A 17182-nucleotide genomic window follows, 5' to 3' on the forward strand; every position below is an offset into this window, starting at 1 on the left:
GTTTGCACACGCCAGGCTGATGTGCAGCCCCCATAATGTAGGCACAGGCCCAAGGGCCAAGCTAGGGGGAGGGGAACAGGGAGGTGGGCAGGGGGCAACAGGACACAGGCCAAGGCCTCGAGTGGGGCACACAGGTCAAGAGGACATGGGAGGCCAACCCTAGGCCAGGCAGGGCTCCGAGGTCACAGTAGGTACATGCTGTGCACCAAAGCCTTCATCCCACACTGTGGACCCCCAGCGCCCTGCACTGGGGGCCTGACCTCACACTGGCCGCTGAGGGTGTTCAGAGCATGGACACTGCGAGGAAGAGGCTCTGGGTCGGGAGCCAAGACACACGATCACAGGGGCTGATGTGTGGACTTGGTAAAACCTCCTGCTCATCCCTAAACCCCACTGGGGCACAAGCTGGGAAATCCATCTGCAAGACCCACGTCCTGGAGTGGGGAGGGAGGCGGGCAGAGGGCCTTGCGCCCACCACCCATGCCACATACAGAAGGACCCCAAGTGCCAGGAAAGGTGCACAGCAGCCCCCCGCCAGCCAGCACCAAACCGCCATCGCCCGGACTCCTGCTTTCCCAGCGACTTGCCTGCCACACAATCATTCCTCCCTCCCCATAAACCTGTGCTCCTCTCTCGGTTGCTCTAACCTACGCCAGGGTTTCAAGGTCGCTCGCTTGTCCCAGGTTGCAATTCTCTGCTGTTCCCAAAGGAATCCTTTTTTGCTGGTAAAATAACCAGCAGTTCTATTTTTCAGGTCAACACTGCCTGGTACTGGAGAAGACGCCCGCCCAGCACAAGGCTGGCAGGCGGGCAGGTAGCGGTGCCCACAGAGCCCGCTGACCCCACTTCCTCGTGACCCTCGGGCTCAGGGGCGTGTCTGCTGGGTCTCCAGCTCACGCTCTAGCTCTACGCATTCTGAGCTCTCCAGGCTTCACTCTGGATCTGTGTTCAGGCTTCTTTCTGAGACTATCTGTTTGGTCTTTGGTCCCAGTCCCTTTAGGAACCACACTGTTCCCAGCTGGAAATGCGCTGGCTTAGTTTGGATTTCTTTTGTAACAGACTGTTCCTGCTGAAAGTGTGCTGGTTAAGGATTTCTCTCTTTGCTCTAGAGAAGGACCTCTAAGAAATGGGATCCCAGTTGTCAAAATGCTCCGAGGGTGCCCGCCCGCCGCCCCTGCTGCCCCGAGATCCTGGCCAGTCCTACATGTGAGCACTGCAGCCCCTCCACACATGCATTTCTAACTACACGGACCAAGTGAATCACAAGGTTTCAGAACTTCAGTGGACCTTACAGGGACCACACGCCACCCAAGACTTTCTTCACAGCTGACTGGATCACGGCTCTATGGTTGTTGCAACTAAAGCCACCTCTTTGCAAAATTTGCAGATGGAGGGGGGCCTGGGTGGCTCATTTGGTTGAGCATCTGATTCTTCATTTTGGTTCAGGTCGTGATCTCGGGGTCGTGGGATTGAGCCCCGCATCAGGTTCTATGCTCAGCACAGAGTCTGCTTGAGATTCTCTCCCTCTCCCTCCGTCCCTGCCCCTGCTTGCTCTCTTTCTCTTTTTCTTTCTCAAATAAATAAGTAAATCTTAAAAAAAAAAAAAGCAATAATTTGTAGACTGAGGTAGACAGCCTACAAATTAGACTGGGGGGGGTGGACGGACCCCACCCCTCTTTTCCGTTCCTGACACGTAGCTGCCACTGTGTGCTCTGGAGCTCCCTGCGTGGGGCCCCCACCTCCCCTGCTCCCTCCCTTGCCCATCTGACTCTCTCAACCCTTCCTTCCGAGCCTCTCCTACCCTCCTCCCAAATGTACTAAACCGGCCCCTCTAAACTCAAGCCTTCCGAGGATCCAAATAAACCCCAACTTTCTTATGCTCCCTGGACTTCGGCTGAATCGCCGGCCACAGAGAGTTTCCTAAAGTGACAGAGGACCCCACTGGCCTGCTGAAGAATTTAAATAGCTACTCAGATCTACCAACCTGGTTTCTCAGACCCCAGCAGTCAGGCCACGTGTTATCGGCAATTACCAAGCCAAACACTGGAGGAAGCTAACTGGAGGGAAACAATCTGAAGGGGATTTAGAGACACAGACCCAAACTCTGGGCCAGAGGCCCAAGCGCTCACTGGAACCTCCCCCAAGCATGTAGGGGGGCTTCTCCCAACACCAAATCCTGACACACCTGCTCATCACTGTCACAACAGACTCCAAATTGTCATTTTATGTGCTAATATTGCACACTATCCATAACTTGCATTATCAGACAAGAACATGAGTGTTTGAACATCTTATATCATATTCTGTAGGATTGCTTTAGTGGGTGAAAAGTATTTTATCGTACAGATTAACAACTTCCTTAGCTAATGCTCCATTTCCACCTTGGACTTCCAAGTTGCTTCTATTTTTACTACCGTAAGCAATAATACCTGAAGTATCTTGATGTGTAATTTCAAATTTAACTCTTAGATATTAATTTCAATTTACACAACCATAAGCAACACATAGGGCACATTTCTATACTTCCTTACAAGCAATGGGTATTTTTCAAATATGTTTATTTGGGGGAAAAGATTTGTAAAACTATGATAAATTATAGTCAACATTAATGAACACTTTCTGTGGTGCATAGTTTATATGTGTATATTATATAATCTCACAAAAATTGTAATTAGTTACTAATTTTAATCCTAATTTCACAGATTAGTAAATTGAGGCATAAAAGTTAATATATGCCCCCTTTCTCTGCGGAATCACCATGGCGGCCGGGACCCTGTACACATATCCTGAAAACTGGAGGGCCTTCAAGGCTCTCATTGCTGCTCAGTACAGCGGGGCTCAGGTCCGCGTGCTCTCTGCACCACCCCACTTCCACTTTGGCCAAACCAACCGCACCCCTGAATTTCTCCGTAAATTTCCTGCCGGCAAGGTTCCAGCATTTGAGGGTGATGATGGATTCTGTGTGTTTGAGAGCAATGCCATTGCCTACTATGTGAGCAATGAGGAGCTGCGGGGAAATACTCCAGAGGCAGCAGCCCAGGTGGTGCAGTGTGTGAGCTTTGCTGATAGCGACATAGTGCCCCCAGCCAGTACCTGGATGTTTCCTACCTTGGGCATCATGCACCACAACAAGCAGGCCACAGAGAATGCAAAGGAGGAAGTGAGGCGAATTCTGGGGCTCCTGGATACTCATTTGAAGACGAGGACTTTTCTGGTGGGCGAACGTGTGACACTGGCTGACATCACAGTTGTCTGCACCCTGTTGTGGCTCTATAAACAGGTCCTGGAGGCTTCTTTCCACCAGGCCTTCTTCCCCAATACCAACCGCTGGTTCCTTACCTGCATTAACCAGCCCCAGTTCCGGGCTGTCTTGGGGGAAGTGAAACTCTGTGAGAAGATGGCCCAGTTTGATGCTAAAAAGTTTGCAGAGAGCCAACCTAAAAAAGACACCCAACGGAAAGAGAAGGGTTCTCGGGAAGAGAAGCAGAAGCCCCAGGCTGAGCGGAAAGAGGAGAAGAAGGCTGCTGCCCCTGCTCCTGAGGAGGAAATGGATGAATGTGAGCAGGCACTGGCTGCTGAGCCAAAGGCCAAAGACCCCTTTGCTCACCTGCCCAAGAGTACCTTTGTGTTGGACGAATTTAAGCGCAAGTACTCCAATGAGGACACTCTCACTGTGGCACTGCCGTATTTCTGGGAGCACTTCGATAAGGATGGCTGGTCACTGTGGTACGCTGAGTACCGCTTCCCTGAGGAACTCACTCAGACCTTTATGAGTTGTAACCTCATCACTGGAATGTTCCAACGGTTGGACAAGCTGAGGAAGAATGCCTTTGCCAGTGTCATCCTCTTTGGAATCAACAACAGCAGCTCCATTTCTGGAGTCTGGGTCTTCCGAGGCCAGGAGCTTGCCTTTCCGCTGAGTCCAGATTGGCAGATGGACTACGAGTCCTATACGTGGCGGAAACTGGATCCTGGCAGCAAGGAGACCCAGACACTGGTTCGAGAGTACTTTTCCTGGGAGGGGGCCTTCCAGCATGTGGGCAAAACCTTCAATCAGGGCAAGATCTTCAAGTAAACATCTCTTGTCATCATCACCTAGCTGCCTGTACCTGCCCTTCAGGGAGATGGGGGTCATTAAAGGAAACTGAACATTGAACCCTTAAAAAAAAAAAAGTTAATATATGTTCTACATCAACACAGCCAATCGAGTTGATGCTATGATTAGAGATATTTTTTTGTGGCTGTAAAATATCTTTTATGTTATAAGTCTTTGGTATTTTTTTTTAAATCTTTTTTTTTTTTATTTATGATAGTCACACACAGAGAGAGAGAGAGAGAGAGAGAGAGAGAGAGAGAGGAGAGAGAGAAGCAGGCTCCATGCATCGGGAGCCCGATGTGGGATTCGATCCCGGGTCGCCAGGATCGCGCCCTGGGCCAAAGGCAGGCGCCAAACCGCTGCGCCACCCAGGGATCCCATGGTATTTTTTTTCTTTCGTACATTCTCTGTTCATTTCTTTCTTCTATATTTTCTTTTTTTCTTTGATATTTTCATTGGGATATTTGGCTTTATGTTATTGACTTAAAATAATTTTTAATATCTAAAAATATTGACAATTTAATTGTAGATAGTTCCATGTTTCATCCCCAGTTTATTTGCTGTTTTTCTATGTTGCTTATGACAGATGGTAGTTTGAAAGAATATTAGTCAAAATTTTTCAATCTTCTTCTTTTTGTTTTATTGCAATAGATTTGACATACAACATAATCCTGGTTTCAGGTGTAAAACGTAGTGATCCAACAAGTCAGTTCATTACGTTATGCTCACTGATTCCAAATGGTCTTTAGAGAAAATTCTGGCCTTCCTTTAGACATGGAATCCAACCTGGTAGCACTGAATTCTACATTTATTAAGGGGCCAACCTGGAAACTTTCTCTTTCAGTTGAAAGGACCAGAATGGAATGGGAAACTATGTCTGCCCCAGATTTAGTTAGTACGGCAAACAAGCTTGTTCGAATCCTAAATAAGTCACATAAAACAAAGTCCACTAAAATTCTCCAATTTTCAACCCTGGCAAATGGAGGCCCCTAATGCCAAAAACCTCATGGTGCTTGCTGTTATTGCAAAGGGCCAGGATGTTGGAGAAAAGATCATTACCAACTTAAATGCACTAGGCACCTTCTACCCTCTACTCAATGTTTTCCAGTATTCCTGATTCCCAGTGATGGGGCTCCAAGGAACTCTTGGCTTTTCTCAGTCCTCGCTCTTAATCCACCTGGAGAAACCACTCTTCAGACTGGGATGAATCTCTGTATTGACCCTCAGGGCTCAACCTCCACCCCCCCAACCCCAATGAAGCAGCCCCTGTCAATTTGATGGGAGCAATCAAAGTAGCCAACTAGGTAAATCCAATGCCCCTTCAACATCTTTTATTTGCTCCATCTCTGAGCTAACTAGAGCTAATTCCAAAGACATGAATCATCCGTCCCTATTAGATCAGCTGCCATCTTCCTTATGGGCAAAATCCCTGGTGATTATTGGCGGAACCCACAGTGCCTACATTGCTCGTCTCACCTGCTCAAACCATAATCCAGGGATAACCGTCCTGCTCCCAGACTCTCTCTCCAGTTTGGCGCATGGATCTCATACTGCTTCCCCATCTCAGGGATGTCAATACAGCTTAGTTGTGGTCTGTATGTTCTGTGACTGGACCTACACTTCCCCTGTAGACAGGCCACTACTTCTTCTGTGGCTGAAAGTCTGTGAGAAAGGTTGTCCCTACCTGGAGACTCCTCTCAACCTTCACAACAATTGGGGAACCTGCTTCATCTGTCAAGTGTTTCGACAAATCTGTGCCATCTGGCTGGTATTACCACACTTGCCCTGTGCCCACCATCCTCAGTCCTCAGAGCTGGTCACACTCGCTGATGGCATCATGATGTCTCAATGGGCAAATCTGTAGAGACCCCTCTGCACATCTTGGCCAAAAGCACTGCCGTGGGTCTTTCTAAATCTCAGATCCACTCTCTGGAACTCCTGGACTCTCATCCTTGGAGATAGTCCCAGGACCTCAGTCCGCTTGGCCTCCGCCTCCTTAGACCCACAGCTGATAAAAGGAAACCCACTGCGGTGGTGTCGAGGCCCAGCTGCTTCTATTACAAATAACCATGGTTTGGCAGAGCCATCTTTTCATGGTGCGCTCCTGGGGACGGGGACCCGCATCACACCTTACAACTGCAGATTTCGGCTATCAGAAAAGATGCCTCCAGGATTCTCTCCAACCTCGCTGGAAAGTGCGCCAAACTCCAGGGACTAGGCTCTTGGATTCACGTGACATATGCAAAGAATGCACCAGACCCTGACTGGCCCTACACACCATCTGGTGACCCCAAAGTCCAGATTTCCCAGAATGGAAGCAGATGATACCTAACCACACAGCTTTCTCACTATGTCTGGACCAGGCCAGGATATCTTCTTCTCACTGTTGTTTCTTCTCTCTTTTGTAAGGAGACAATGCCTCTTTCTGCTTTATCCAGTCCTTGTGAAAGAGGGAAACCTTCTTTATGTCTTTTAAAATAGCCTTATTATGATTCCAGGACAAGTTAATTTTCACTCGCTTTCCTCAAAGGGTTAGAAGGTTCAGAATTCACAAAAGTCTTCTTTCTTCTGAACTATTAACTGACTTTGGATTCTTATCCGAATTCCTGGTCTCTGAATTGGCAGGCTTATAGGCTGTGTTATCAATAGCAGATTTGGTTCCCAACAGTTCTTTTGAGATAACAACACTGTTTTACAACGTCTTTGAAGTTGTGCTGTTTTTACAAATGTTCATCAGCTGTTGCTTCATATTTATATCTGCATGGTATCTTCCCGAATGTACTTGGTTAATTCTTTCCGTGTGCTCCTACAGTTTCCACAAATCAGCTTTTATAATTGCTTCAGGCAGAAACTTCCAGGAGGTATACATAGTCCCATGTTTGCCTTCTTGAGAACCACTCTTCCCTAAGTCGGAATAAATACCAGTAGATATTTCAGTTGGCTACTTTCAGACCTAGGTTCCTGGTTTAGGATCATTGTCCAATTTGGAATTGTTATGTAACTTCTTTTGTCTTGTATAATTATTTTGAGTTTTGTATTTTGTTCCCTGTCAAACCTGTGTAAAAATGATGTACAGTAAGGGGATGATTTCCAGTGCTTAGGATCTTGACAAATGTGGACCACAGAAGGTAGGTACTGGAGTTTCTTCCCCCTGACCTTCCTTGTTACTCCAATTGGCTTCCAGTCTGTACAATTTCCCTCCAACGTGGGCCATGACACCTGGAAAGGCCCTTTCTGGTGCCGAGGGACAAAGGACACTGAATTCTGAAAACCTGACTCTTGATCAGTGATACTTTTAGGAAAAATAATCGTTTTTTTAAAAGTAGCAGTTAAGTTAGTGCTACTTTAAAATTTTTTTTATTTATTTAAATGAGACAAAGAGAGAGAGAGAGAGCACACCCGCACACAGGGGGAGTGGGAGAAGCACACTCCCTGCTGAGCAAGGAGTGGACTTAGGCCTCGACCCCAGGACCCCGGGATCATGACCTGAGCGAAAGCAGACGCTCACGGACTGAGTCCCCCAGGCGCCCACAGAAAAACAAATCTTGATCCAAAGGGGGAAATGTGAAAATTAGTAAAAGGAAACCTGGCTGAAGTGGAGCCTAGGGCAGCAGGGGGAGCTCACACAGTCCTCGGCCCCGTGTGTCCCTTTGGGTCCCCCCACAGACCCAGCTCTCAGATGCACTCCTAGCAGCAGTGGGCGGTGTGCCCTGGGTCCCCAGCAGGGGGTCATGTGTCCCGCATCCCCGGCAGGGGGCGCTGCGCCCCGCATCTCCCACAGAAACCCTACACCACTGCTGCCCGTGGGAAACCTCCTCACCCTGAGCCCCCACGTTGCTCCTGTTGCTCCAATGGCCTCTGCCTCACAAGCACCCTCCCAGCCCCTCTGACTCACCGGTTTGGCGTTCCCGTTCCCGCCTCGTGTGTCTGGCCAGGCGGTAGGGCCGCAGCTTTTTGCTCCCTCGCTGTGATTCTCCGCTATTCCTGAATAAATCAATTTTCTTCTGGGAAAATCATTGTTTTATTTTTAAAGTCAACAGATATACACATATAACAAATAAAGAGAAAGAACGCCTTAAACAGTCAAGGCTAAAAAGATGAACAGCCCAAAATTTAAAATGAGCCAAAGCTCTCTCTCTCCAAAAATTAATTAACTAATAAACAGATGCAATGAGCTGAAGACTTGAGGAGACGCTTCCCGGGAAAAGGCCCACAGGCGGCCCTGAGCACCCCGGGGTGCCCCAGGGTGCACAAGGGGACCTGGCCCTCGCTGTGAGGACACAGGGTGGCCCACGTGTGCAGTGTGTGACTCCGTGAACGTGCACCTACCAGAAATCCCACTCTGTTTGCCCAGGAGCAGTGTGAACATGTGTTTACATGAGTCCTCACACGCGAGCGTCAAGAGCGGCTTTCCCAGAAGGCGCCCTCGGGGTGGGCCTGGCAGCGGCCTGCAGCTCCGGGTAGGAGCAGGGAGCAGGGAGAGGGCCGGCTCCTGACTTCCCGCACCTGACACGCCCAGTCCTGCCATGCCCTCCCCGGATTCTCCACCCGCTGTGTGCGCCAGAGAGGCCGGATGCCTAATAGAGATTCATTTCCTGTGATTCTAGAACGGGCAGCTGAATGTGAACCTGGCAGCCTGTGGAGCAGGGAGAGATGCTTGCCTCACAGGACTTTCCGGGGGCAACAGTGTCCCAAGTGTTGACATTCGTGATGGTCCTTGTATGTGATTCTCCAGGCAGGGATGAGTCACAATTCGGCGCTGACCTCTGAAGCCCGTCCACCCTGCCCTGCCCTGCCCCGTCCACACCACCCCGTCCCCTCAAGCCCCGTACAGCCCCGCTACGCCCCATCCACCCCACCCTGCCTCACCCCACCCCATCCAGACTGGCCCAGGGGACAGTCCTGCTGTGGACGAGGACTCACCAGGGCGCAGGGGGAGCTGGAGATGGTGAGAGGTTTGTCCGAGGAGCAGGCCAGGGAGGTGCCAGGTAGGGGGACCTTCCACTCAGCTGCCCAGAAGCAGCAGGGCTCCGGCCTCCCCGGTGGCCTGCGCCCCCTTGGTGCCCCAGCCAGCGGAGCGGCGCTCAGGCGCGGTAAGCTCCTGGTGGAACCTCCAGGTACTTGACTGGCCACGTCAGATTTAGTCGTGAAGAGAGAATCGCTCCCCTAGACGCCAACGGAGGCGTACCTGTAGACCAGTCCGGGCAGCAGAAGAGAGGCTGGCTTCTCCAAGGAGCCAAGGGATCACCTGGGATGGTCCTCTGTGGTCGTGAGAACAAGTCTGGCCCTTCCCCTGGGGCTGAGAGTGCCCCCTGCTCACCCTCCACTCTTCATGGCAGCGGATTTCCTTCCCAATCTCACACTATAGAGTGGGGAGGGTATTTCTGTGGAGAGACCCAGATAAATGTAGGACTTCTGTCGATAAAAATCAGGAGGGCAACAGGGGAACTCAGAGGCAGTGTCCGCCCGGGCACAGCACAGCCCAGGCAACGGGTGGAAGTAGGGTCCATTCTGCTCCTATTTCCCAACTCTTCTGCAGTGAAGAGCAGCCCAGGGACCCAAAGGGCAGTGTGCTGGGGACATTTGGGGCTTCTGCTTTCAGGAGAAAAGGGAGCAGATATAGGCTAGTGGCTCGTCCCTGCTACTCCCTGGCCTGCACACAGACACGATGCCTGGAACTGTGGCCGCTGCCTTGTGACCCCAAGGCCGCAACCCTGAGAAGGCCAAGAACGTAGAGCTACCACCCAGACAGCATAGAGCCTCTGACGAGGCAGTGGCTGGCCAGGCCTGATCTAGTGACACGACGGGAGGAATCACGTTTCTGTTACATGAAGCTCCGTCCATCGTTCCTACCGGGTAGATACATTTAGCTCATAATCTGCTTGACAGCGGCCCCCGAGGACCAGTTCTGAGGACTGGGTGAACACCTGGGGTCCCCGGCTGCCATCGGGCCACTTGCCAGAGAGGAGGACATCACTGCTGCCACCACTCGTGATAATGTCTTGCCTGACGCCCGGCTGCAGTGACAGCCGGCATTTCCCCACTCAGACGCATCCAGACCACAGGCTCATGTTGCTCCCAGAACCCATCCCCCATGAGTCGGGTGCCCCCTCCATCCCCAACCACGCCCAGCATGAAAGGAAGGGAAAGGTCATCTGCAGCCTTTCTAACCAGAACGTGTGTTTTAGGCAATTTCTGGAAAACAAATGAGTGGCAGAAAAATTAATGCTGCTATTTTCAAATATGGCTGGAAACTTGTACTCTAGTCCTCGGTAGGTGTCTTTTATACCAGGGCAAGGGCAGGCTCACCTCGCAAGGCTGCATCCTGGAGGACCCCCTATGACCCCTGTGAGTCTGGGCCTCGGTCCAGGGCTGACGCCATCACCAGGATGCTGTGCTGATGAGGAGCGGCCACCCCAGGGGGAGCTAAGTACCAGGGCCTCAGCGAGAGGGTAGACCCTGGGTCACAGAGGCCTGTCGCAGGACCACCCACAGGAGTCCCCCATGTCCCTCAGGCCAGAGCCACATTACACAACACCCTAAGCCAGGCCCCCTGCCCGCTCTCTGGAGGAGCCCAGGGCCACCATGTGCCTGTGGCCCGACAGACATAGGTGGGCAGCAGCTTCGAAAGCAACCACACCACACAGGTGAGTGAGGGGGCAATGGGGGTCTCTTGGCCTCCCCCCACCCATGGCTTTCCCTCCTTCACTCCGTGTCTCCATCTGTCTCTCTGTCTCCATCTCTGTCTGTGTCTCCATCTCTGTCTCTCTCTGTATCTCCAACTTGTATCTCCATCCTGTCTCCCTCTCTCTCTGTCTCCCTCTCTCTGTGTCTCCATCTCTCTCTGCATCCCCTTCTCTCTCTATATCTCTGTTGTCTCTCCATCTCTGTGTCCCTCTCCCCACATCTTTCTCTGTGAGGCTTACCAGACCCCCTCCTCTTCTGAATCCTTTCTGTTTCCTGGGAGTCTGTGAGTGAGGACACGGGGTGAGGAGCGAGCTGGTGTCCCCTGATCGCTGGGCTCCACCCCCGGCCTTGACCCCGACGGCAGCACCCCGCAGCCTCTGCCCACATGTGATGGAGCTGGAGGGACCCCTTGGGGGACTTGGCCAGTGCCCACGGCTGTGGTTTGGTGCTGCTTGTGGTGGTCAGGCTCCCCGCAACCATCCCCATCTGTTCTCTGGCCATCAGGCCCCACTTCGCTTTCCCACAGGCCACATCTAAGGCTGAGCCCTGGGGGGTGAGGGGACACAGTGGCCTGGGCTCCCACTGATGACTTTCTCACTCCTGCCAGGGAGGCACCTGCTGCGGCCCGCCCCCACCGCAGCAACTCCAGCCACCCTGGTGGCCCCCAAGCCTCCTGGAAGTCTGAGCTATGCCGGGGCCCTGACCACCACCTGTGCCCTTGTCCCTGTGGGTGGGACCTGCAGCATGTGGAGCTGGGGACCCCAACCCTACCTGCTACCCTGGGAGAGCACTGAGGGGATGTCTGGGCTCTCCAGCCTTCCCCTCTACCCACGGGTTTGACCACTCTGCAGGCCTCAGTTTTCTTGTCTATGAAATGGGATAATAGTACCTATAGCTGGCTTGTTGTGAGGGCCACTTGCTGTTGGCCCGTCCTGCCCTGGACACCCTTCAGCAGGGTCACACGTTGGTGCTCCTCAGCAGCCGGGATCCACCATGGGATCTTCCCCACAGAGGGAGAGCCACATGGCCAGAGGTGAGCTGATCTGTCAGGCTCCTGTCGTCCCCTCTCAGTCCTCCCCTGATGATTTCCTCATGACCAGGCATCACTCCTCCTGCCCCACAGCCAGGTCACAGCCTTCCCTAAGGGACGCACCACAGACCGTGCACATGGGGGACTGTGGGCTGGGAGCAGAGGCCACTGCTGGAGGTTCCTACAGTCCTCAGGAGGCCAGAGGCATCACAGGGATAGGGGCATCAAGGGGACTGGGGCATCTTGGGGATGCGGGCATCTCGGGGACAGATTGTGGGGGATCACAGGCATCTTGGGGACGTGGGCATCATGGGGCCGCAGGAGATCACAGGCATCATGGGGATCACAGGCATCAGGGCCCAGAGATGTGGGAGATGTCCTCAGGAGCCCGGGGAGGTGGGGCCAGGATGCAGGTGCTCCCCAAGGCGTCCCTACTGCTGCCTGGGCCCCCCACCCCCCGCATCCAGTCCTGGGGATGCTCCAGGAGTTCTGAGAAGAGGTCACCGGACAGGGGCCAGCAAGGCCAGTAGAAGCACCTCGATTAGGGGTCAGGAGCACCAGTGTCATCACAGGAGGGTCTCACATTTGTTGCAGTTACGTGGTGAGGTGGCGGCACACACATCCCTGCACCGGGTATGCCCTGGGGAGCCTGCAAGTACACACAGGTCAGAGGAGGAAGATCCCCCCACCCCCGCCACCCCAATGACACTGTCTGCGTCACTGCAGTGGCGTCCAAGGGTCCTGGCGAATGAATCCCTGCGGCGGCCATACAGTGCTGACTTGACACCAACCCAAGCCGGGCCTTGCAGGTCCAGCTGTGGTCACACGACTGACTCCCACCACCACAAGGGACATGTGACCTGGCATCACAGAGGAGTGTGCTGCGGCCCTGGGTGACCAGCAGGGAGACCCCACATCGTCCTCCTGGTGGGTCCCCAAGATGCTGGAGCTCTTCTGGTACCACAGAGCAGCTCGGCCTTAGGACCAGAGTACAGTTTTCGTTTCTATGGCTGTGAAACAAGTGACCCTAAGATGCGGTAGCCAAAAAACTGATAATCATTCAGTGTGTCTGGTAGTTTCTGTGGCCAAGAACCAGAAGTGATTCTGCAGGGTGGCTCTGGCACGGGGTCTCCCGTGAGGCTGTAGTCTCACCTGGAGGCTCCACGGGACGGGCACCTGCTTCCAGAAGATTCCCTCCCTCAGTGGTGCTGGCTGCTGGCTGGGGGCATCAGTGCCTGCCCACACAGGGGTCTCCACAGTGCAGCCTGTGTGTCCCCAGCATGTGGTGCCCCCGGAGCAGGCAGCCCAGGAGGGAAAAGGCAGAGCCCCGGTGCACCGGACAACCCAGCCTCACAGGGCACTGGCTCGCTCTGCCCAGGTCACTAGTCGCACAGGCCGGGCCAATCCCCTGTGGCATGCAGGTGAAAGCAAGCATCGTCAGGGCATCTGGAGGCCACGGTCTCGCTCACGGAAACACGTTCTTGAAGAGGTCATGGAAGCATGCAGACAGGGTTGTTGTAGTTTTGCTTCAAGAAGAAGGAAAGAGGAACACCTGGGTGGCTCAGCGGTTGGGCACCTGCCTTTGGCCCAGGGCGTGATCCTGGAGTCCTGGAATTGAATCCCACGTCGGGCTCCCTGCATGGAGTCTGCTTCTCCTTCTGCCTGTGTCTCTGCCTCTCTCTCTCTCTCTCTCTCTCTCTGTCTCTCTCTCTGTGTTCTCATGAATTAATAAAATCTTAAAAAAAGAGAGAAGCAGAAAAGAGAAGGAAAACATCACGTGCACCACTTGAGTAAGTTATGATTCGACCACAAAACCATCGTAGGCTGTCCTGTGCTGAGGGAGAATTTTCACAACATTGAGAGATGTGCTCGTCGCACGTAACTAAGCCACATATGACGTAAGTACAAAGATCCTGTTGTGTAAAGGACATGACTTCATATAAAGAAGAGTGGTGTGGAAGGCTATGTGTCCGGGCCAGTTCTGGTCATGATGACATGTGTGCACATGCCTCCCTCACGGGGCGGAGGACACTCCCTACCACGGTGACCTGGGGACAAGCCACCTGCAGCCTCAGTGGCTGTCCCAACCTGAGGCCTTGGGAGGACTCGCATGCCCTGTTGCCAGGCTGGGGAGCCCAGGCCCCCGAAAGAGAGGCTTGGCCCCAAGGAGCAGGTGGTCCCAGGTTGGGGACACGCCAAGCCCCAGCCAACCCCCAGATGCACGATCAGGGCACTCCCTCACCTTCCCAGCCGCTCTTGTACCAGATGCATGTGAGCAGCCCACCCCTCCTCCCACAGCGTAGACTTAATCTCTCTGTTCTCACCTTCACTTCCTTTTTTTTTTCCCTTTTTAAAAATTTTATTTATTTACTCATGAGAGACACACACACAGAGAGAGAGAGAGAGAGAGAGAGAGAGAGAGAGAGAGGCAGAGACATAGGCAGAGGGAGAAGCAGGCTCCATGCAAGGAATCTGATGTGGGACTCGATCCCAGGACTCCAGGATCAGACCTGAGTGAAGGCAGATGCTCAACTGCTGAGCCACCCAGGTGCCCCACACTTTCACTTCCTAAATTCTATTCCACATTATGTTGCTTATTAGAGTATTTTTCTATGCCTATTAACTGCATATTGTTTATATTATTACAACAGGTTTCAGCATTTATGTACATCTTTAGTGTTTATGTCTTATCATTTATATAAGTGTTTTAAATTATTTTATGTAAAGAATGTATGTGTGAGAAATAAGCTTTTGCAAAGTTTGAAAAGGGAATCTGGCCACTGCAGGCGGCCTGCACCTCCAGCCTCAGACACTGGTAACTCATGCTATTTTGACACGACGCCTATCTTGCTCACCAGTCCTTCCTCTGAAGTCACGGCATGAGTGCTGTGCTGAGCTACAGTGTGTCCTCACGCATGACACTGACCATGATGGACAGGCTACCCCAGCACGTGCATGCCGCACAGCATGTGCATGGGTTTCCCATTAGAAATTTATTTCAGGGCAGCCCGGGTGACTCAGTGGTTTGGCGCCGCCTTCAGCCCAGGGTATGATCCTGGAGTCCCAGGATCAAGTCCCACGTCGGGCTCCTTGCGTGGAGCCTGCTGCTCCCTCTGCCTGTCTCTCTCTCTCTCTCTCTCTCTCTCTCTCTCTGTGTGTCTCTCCATGAATAAATAAAATCTTTAAAAAAAAAAGAAATTTATTTCAGATCATCAAGGTCAGTGATTGAGGGTCAGTGCATGTGGGGCATAAGGGCGTTGCACCCCCTCGCGGACGGCGTGTAAGGTTTGCCTCCGGAGGGCTCGGCCACTGAGCTGCACGGCCGGTGGACTCAGAGGTGCCAGCCTGCAGCAGGCCACACGGATCGCCTGCCCACGGCCCTCAGGGAATGAGCCCTGGCTTTACTCCAGGGGCAGGTTGCCTCCTGCAGCATTGGGGAGGCGCTGAAATGTAAGTAGAATTTACAGAGTCATCTGCGAAGCTCCTTAAGGAGAGCCAGGCAACCGGAAACCACCCCCACCCGCCGCCCCCTATGCCTGCCTCTGGCACCGATGGTGGGATCTCCAGCAGCCATCTTGGGTCATGAGGCTACTACTCTGAGGGTGGAAACTCCACAGTATGCAAGGCAGAGAAGAAAAGTCCCTAATTACACCATGGAGAAGTCATGCCAGCCTCAGACTTCCTGATTTCATGCTTGTTTCATGACAGAGAACAATCCTGTATTTGTAAAGTCTTTGAGCTTTCCGTTACTAGCAACCGAGCTCCTTAACGTCTTCAAAACATCGCTAGTCTTGGTTTCAGCACATTAAAGTCTTAGACATTATTGATAGGTGTCACATGGGGCTTAATTGTTGCTTACTGGTGCACTTTTGGAGACACTTCATAGACGGAAAGGGTAGCACAAGCAAAGCTGCACACGCTGGGAAAAGTAGCCACTGTCAGGGACACAGGAGTCTCTTCTTGGAATGAAGCCACCTGCTATCATCTTCCCGGAGGTCAGGTGAGCTGTGGCTGGAAGCACTTGGGCCACAGGAACCACTTCCGGTTTCCATTCTCTCCCCCTCCCCCTCCTCCCCCTCTCTCCCTGTCCCTTCCCCCTCCCCCTCTCCTCTCCTCCCCTCTCCTCCCTCCCTCCCTCTAACAGTTTCCTCAGGAGCAGGGTCAGACTCTGGTCGGGCTGCACAGCTCAGGAGCGGGAGGCCGACACCGTGCACCGCGTAGCCCCGCCCTATACTGGCGATCGGTGAAAGGCTATTTCTGTCCTCCCCGTGTTCAGGCAAGATGCAGCCCCGAGTCCAATAAATGCCCCTTTGTACTGGTTGGGTTTTCCCCAACTTGTGAGATGCCCTCAAGGAGAGCGGCTGCACACTGTCCCGGCCTCTGCCCAGCAACGGGCCTACCAGAGCCAGGCCTGCTGCCAGCCTGGACGCCAACAGAGCAGGGCGGAGACTGGACGCTTGGGGAACCTCCCCACAGGGTGGGCAAAGACCTCGAGTCCGGCCAGGCAGTGGGCCCCGCGGAGAGGCAAGCAGGTCACACGCATGTCCTGGTTCCCAAACTGGCCTCGACGAGGTGACTGGGGCCCTGGCAGTCTGGAGGTTCGGCCCCCGAGCGGCAGTGGCCACAGGAGCAGCCCTGGGGTGGGCCAGCCCCTGCAGACCCGGCCTCCAGGACACGCCTGGCCCCTACCTGCTTTCTGGGCAAGCTTGTCACCCTTAAACCTGTGCGCCCACTCCTCGGGAAGGAGCCACTGTGGAATCCAAGCAGAATTTCTCAGCCTGCAGCCTTCTGATCAGCCTTGGCTGACCCCTGGATGGAAGCAGGAACCCGCTGCCAGGCTGGCCCAAGGAGCCTGCGGGGAGAGCTAGGAGCCCAGCGTGTTCAGGCTGAGAAGCCAAGCAGGTGTCCCAGGGTGGGCAGCAGCCAGAGAGCAAAGGGCAACCTGCACCTGTGTGGCCCCGTCTGCAGTTGTTCTTAGAGAAATGTCCTCCAGGACCCCTGCTTATGGACAACAAACCCTTTCCCGGGAGAAGGCAGCCTCGCCTTCCCTTGGACCAAGTTTGCTCATCACCCGCGAGACATGACCAGGGACAGGATGGTCCTCAGGAATGCAGCAGCATGAGGATGGCGCTGGCTGGGCCGGGGACCTGGGCAGACCCTCCACAGGCCTCCTTCCTTCCTGAGCTGATGCAGACCCATCTCCTAACATGCCACGCTGATGGACGAGCCTGGACTTTCCCGCGGCGGGGGACGTGTGCCCCGTGCTGGGAGTGGCAAGTGCCATTGTCTGTGGGTGGGAGGCTTCCCCTTCGGTGCCCCTCAGTCAGATCCATGGCTTGATTTAAATCCTCACTTTGGGGCTCAGCTGG

At 53.4% G+C, this 17182-nt stretch overlaps 1 protein-coding gene across 1 annotated transcript; it reads left to right on the forward strand.

Annotated features, from left to right (window-relative positions):
- The first annotated feature begins 2741 nt into the window (after positions 1–2741).
- LOC129500512 (elongation factor 1-gamma-like) lies at positions 2742–4165 on the forward strand. Its single transcript, XM_055311030.1, has one exon. The coding sequence runs from the start codon at positions 2759–2761 to the stop codon at positions 4073–4075; it is 1317 nt and encodes a 438-aa protein (XP_055167005.1). The 5' UTR covers positions 2742–2758; the 3' UTR covers positions 4076–4165.
- Positions 4166–17182: the final 13017 nt, after the last annotated feature.

Source organism: Nyctereutes procyonoides, unplaced genomic scaffold, assembly GCF_905146905.1.
Source record: "Nyctereutes procyonoides isolate TBG_1078 unplaced genomic scaffold, NYPRO_anot_genome, whole genome shotgun sequence".
Classification (NCBI taxonomy): domain Eukaryota; kingdom Metazoa; phylum Chordata; class Mammalia; order Carnivora; family Canidae; genus Nyctereutes; species Nyctereutes procyonoides.